Raw genomic sequence first — 5,000 nt, forward strand, 5'->3', positions numbered from 1 at the left:
AATTTCTTTCCAAATATACCAACCAATAAAAATGTGGGCCTACCTTTGTTACAGCCATTTCAAAGTCTTCCTGCGTGACATGGACCCTTCTTTCCCTCAAGGCATACATGCCAGCCTCTGTACAAACACCCTAAAATACCAAAGAAACAAAAACGTAATGCCAGGGGTGGGTCCAGGAATTTCTGAAGGGGGAGGGGGAAAGTTGTACACCTTAGTAACTTTCAACGCCATTGGAATGGAAGGCGAGTACCTCTGGCCTGAGCCAGGGGGTCCAGGGTCATGCGCCCTGAAATTTGTTTCCGATTTTGCCATTATCCAGCATTCCTGGGACTTGAAAAGCATTGTGAAGACATCTTATTGCAAAATGTACATTATCTTTTCATAACTTGACAAGCAGTTAATTGGTGGAAGTGGAACAACCACGTGAAAAACGATTTTATTTCAAACAAATAAATAAGAAAAAAATGCTGTTCAAAGGGGGATGGGGACGGGGGGGGGGGGGGGGGGGGGGTGCAACCCCCTCAACCCCTCCCCTGGATGCACCTAGAAATGGTTCCCAAAAATGGAAACATTGATTTAGTATCATGTAGCTCACTGCTAAAATATTTATAACATTGATGGATGTTTCAGTCTTCATGTAAATCTAACGATACCCATGCAATTTCCATGTTGTTGCTTAGGCTCCCACTGAACCAACTTGCTGGCCACAACATCTTTGTGCTTTGCACGATCACTTGCAACTTTAGCATCAAAGAATGATACAGGAGCAAAAAGAAATGACCTATAGTAAATGAAGCAATATAAACATGAGCAATACCTTGACCTCGGCTCCTGAAGAGCCCGGCATGAGTTCAGCAATTTTTCTGAGATTGATACCCCTCGTTAAATTCATTTTTCTGGAGTGAATCTTTAGGATATCCAGTCTTGCCTGTCAAAGAAAGGTATGAGGTTACAATAACATTTAGAGGATGGCAATCAATGAATGACTTCATCCTTCAACCATGGACTTTAAATTCAAAATGTCTCTAGATTTTACCCCAAGACAAATGGATTATACGAGCCTCAACACACCTTCCTACAGTGTAACTCATTTCCAGAGTTCAGAAAATCATCAGGGGTTTCAATAAGCACCGTCGGCCGACGAAAAGCGTCGGCTGCGTCGCTCAGAGAAGTCGGCTACTTTTTACTCTACATTGAATTAATTGAAGGATTCCTTCAAACCTGAAGTAAAATTCATTTTTGATCGACTTGAATGTACCTTTTTTAACCTCAATTTCAAAATAATTATCAGGTTTGATATTGCCATCTTTGAGCTACAGTGCACGGCTATAACTTTTTTCCGCATTTTTGCCTAGACCAACCGTCACATTTTTTATGTAATTCAATTACGTTTAGTTACGTTTCCAAACATATCAAGACGTTTAATGTAAAACAGGTTGTTATTGAGTAATCTTTGCATCAAGACTTGTTTTCCAAAAACAGTAAATTTTTCCGTTAGTTTCATCGGTTAAGCCTTTTCGTTTGTTCAGATTAAAATGACATATTCTTATCGTTCGACAGAAATGATTTCTCATGTTAAGAAATGTTGAAATTTGCGCTTGAAAAAACGCGCAAAAGAGGTTTGCCGTTCCCGGCAGGTTGAAATTGATAGTAATGATGACATGAAGTTGTCGAAACATGACATAACGTTAAAAATCGTTAATTTTCCTTTTGAAATGGTTTTCCAAATCTTTCTTTGCTGGAAATTATCAAAAGAATGCGCTTAATTGCACACTCAGTGTCTCTGTTGATTAGAAATCTTCCTTCATCTTTGTACTCAATTTGGTGCCCAGATCGCTGGAAATCACATTTCAGAGCTTCCAGATTTCACAATCGTCTGGGGGAGCATGCCCCCCAGACCCCCCTAGATGAAGGGGCCTAACGGCGCCCTCTTGATACAGTCGGCTACTAGACTCAAACCAGCTGCCTACTTCAAATTTTATTGAAACTCCTGAATCATGTATGAAAACCTTGATCCATTGATCCCTAGGAGTAAGGCTTAACAGATTTTGCTCTGTCTAACGCCAGACAATAGGCCTTTTGCAACTAACAATCACATGGTACAAAATCGGCCATGCTGGAGGGCAAGCTCATTATTATTCCCCCACTGGGACATTAAAACAAAGGCAAGTCAAGCTTGACTGGTTCAGGTCTCTTTGGTTTAATGTCCCAGTGGGGGAATAATAATGAGCTTGCCCTCCAGCATTGTGGATTTTGTACCATGTGATTGTTAGTTGCAAAAGGCCTATTAACGTGTCAATGTTGGACGGTCCAAGAGTCAACGGGTTAACTATCAATAGACAGATTTAGCATCATGTTCACGTGAATGGCAAAAGTGACCACATGACCATTGGTGGTTTGCATATGACGTTACAGCGGCCATGTTGGTGTACAGAACAATAGTAAAATGTCTTTTGGGAATTTGACTCTATTATTAAGCAAGATTTGTGGGGCTCATCTTCTATTGTTTTGTACACCAACATGGCACCGTGTGGATGCAAACCAAGAATAAGTGGAATTTTCTTCTAGTTTTTCTTCTATATGACAAGTTGTTGAGGAAAAAGGAACCCCGAAACAATTTTCCTAAAAAATTAGGTTTCATCATTCTAGGTTGTTCGTAACTGACTCCTCTATTTCACATGAAACGCGAAAGGGCTTCCCCGCTGTTTCAAGTAAACGTCATCCTAAATCTCTCTAATATCACACCAATGTTCACAACTTTGACAATCTAAAATCTTGGCACATGATTCTCTCTACAGTTCAAATACTAGTACATGTATAATGATATGTTTTATAAATACATTGTAGTTTCACAGTCTATTCATTTATGTTATCATGTACCCAATTTAATTTTGTCTGGAGCTTAAAAATTTTCCAGAGTTCCAGTACATCATCACCTGTTCAAACATTATAAAATTATTTTTGATATTAATTTATCTTTGATATCCTTTTTGCAGCTTCAAGTTCCCTACTCATCCCCAATAGCTGTAGCTACCCAAGAACATGTTCCTGTACACTGTAGGGTGACCTAATTATATTATCTCCACTTCTTTTATAACTATCAAAAGAAATCTCACCTCCTCATTTGGTGGTGGGAACTCGATTTTTCTGTCAATACGCCCTGGTCGTAAAAGCGCTGAATCCAAGATATCGATACGATTTGTTGCCATGACAACTTTGATATTCTTGGTAGCTTCAAACCCATCAAGCTGGTTTAGCAATTCCAGCATAGTCCTTTGTACTTCACTGTCACCTTAAAGAACAAAAACAAAAAGATAAAACACTGCTGCTCGTTTGTTAAACAGTACCTAGGCTCTTTTTACCGTCAACTTCTTAAACATGCCTGGCTGCAACCTTAGTATTGACAACATTTTCATAAAATTACTCCACTTCCTTGAATTAATAATTGATTGTATTTATTTATCTTACCTCCCGATCCACCTTCCAACCTAGATGATCCTATGGAATCAATTTCATCCATAAAAATGATGGAAGGAGCGTGTTCTCTGAAAGGGAAAGAAAGAAAGATACAGGGAATGAGTGGAATCCAGGTTTAACCCAGTTCCTCCTAGAAGTGAGACTTACAGATTTAACTCTGTCTAATGTCAGAGAATTTTACTTGGCAACATGGGGCGGGGGTGACAGTTTAGGAGTCAATGGGTTAACAACCTGTAAAACTGTAAAACTGCAGTATGTCCCCCTTAATTCTTTAAAATTAATGATTGTGCTAACAATGAAGAGGAGGTAGAAGAGGGCCACACATGCACGAGGTTGCTTGAATTAAAATCACCCAAAAAAAAAACAAATTGATCAGATGTTGGTGGCCTCTACTTGGATCCCTTGATAATTCATAAATAGACAGCCAGTTGCCTTCTGTTGTGTTTTGTTTGATTTAAGTTTGATTTAAGTTATGTCAAATAGGTTTGTAGCTAAGGGTACTTTCACTAAAAAAAAAGAAAGTTTCATTATTTTCTCATATTAAACATTTACATAATTGTGGAGCTAAGCACATTACTTTAACTTGTTCAATCCATTACCTGGCCATAACGAACAATTCTCGAACCATTCTGGCTCCTTCACCAATAAACTTCTGCACCAGCTCTGACCCCGAAACCCTGATAAATGTACACTCTGTGTGGTGTGCTACTGCCCTGGCAAGTAGCGTCTTTCCTGTGCCTGGTGGACCATACAGTAACACTCCCTGAAACATTCACAGCATAAAACTAAATCTCATCAACAGTGGTATTCAAGAAAACATCCCAAGATTACCCTACACATGCAATTCAAGCTTGATGTCATTCATGTCATGCATCATTCACTTGTCATTTTCTTGTCATCACCCACAGCCAAAGCACAGGTTTAAAGATGTTAAAAGTACGTCAAATTATTTTGTTTCCACTGCTGTGCTGTTTGTTAAAGTGGACAACCAAAATAGACCCTTCTCCAAAATGGCAGCAATGGATTTGACTCACAGTATCCCTCAGTCACCATCAAAAAATAAATCTCATCCTTACATCTGCCAATCTAGACATTCACCACCTGTTTCATTACATTAGAATTTAACCATTGTTCATTGCCAAAATTTATTATGATCCTACCTTGGGTTGGTCAATTCCAAGGGCCTCAAACAGTTCAGGATGTTTGACTGGGAGTTCAATAACCTGAAAGAACAAATTGCAAAATTAATGTAAGATAAACTACAAAACTGTTTGATAAAGGAATTGGCTATACCTACACTTGACCTTGACAGGAAGCCAAGTTTTCTTTTGTTCAAAAGTATTCCAGAGACCCTTGGGATTTCTACAGGTGTATTTACTGGCACCCCAAGCTCAGTGTGAGGGAATAATTTTTTATAAGGATTTGTATGGGAAGACAAAACCTGAGACTTGAGAGGATAATAATTATTTTACACAAAAAATTCTCAATTCAAAAACCTTACCTTTTTGCCATAGTGGGTCGCC

The 5,000-nt window shown here is 38.8% G+C and overlaps 1 protein-coding gene across 1 annotated transcript in view; it reads right to left on the reverse strand.

Annotated features, from left to right (window-relative positions):
- The window catches only part of LOC138013289 (26S proteasome regulatory subunit 8), a 17,757-nt gene that overhangs the window by 1,336 nt on the left and 11,421 nt on the right, over nucleotides 1-5,000 (reverse strand). Inside the window, exons 8-13 of the mRNA XM_068860321.1 lie at nucleotides 4,638-4,700; nucleotides 4,077-4,240; nucleotides 3,469-3,545; nucleotides 3,117-3,292; nucleotides 818-928; nucleotides 44-130 (exon numbers count right to left, since the gene is read on the reverse strand). Coding sequence (XP_068716422.1) covers nucleotides 44-130; nucleotides 818-928; nucleotides 3,117-3,292; nucleotides 3,469-3,545; nucleotides 4,077-4,240; nucleotides 4,638-4,700 — 678 coding nt within the window. The remainder of the gene's footprint in view (nucleotides 1-43; nucleotides 131-817; nucleotides 929-3,116; nucleotides 3,293-3,468; nucleotides 3,546-4,076; nucleotides 4,241-4,637; nucleotides 4,701-5,000) is intronic.

Source organism: Montipora foliosa, chromosome 8 (assembly GCF_036669935.1).
Source record: "Montipora foliosa isolate CH-2021 chromosome 8, ASM3666993v2, whole genome shotgun sequence".
Lineage (NCBI taxonomy): Eukaryota > Metazoa > Cnidaria > Anthozoa > Scleractinia > Acroporidae > Montipora > Montipora foliosa.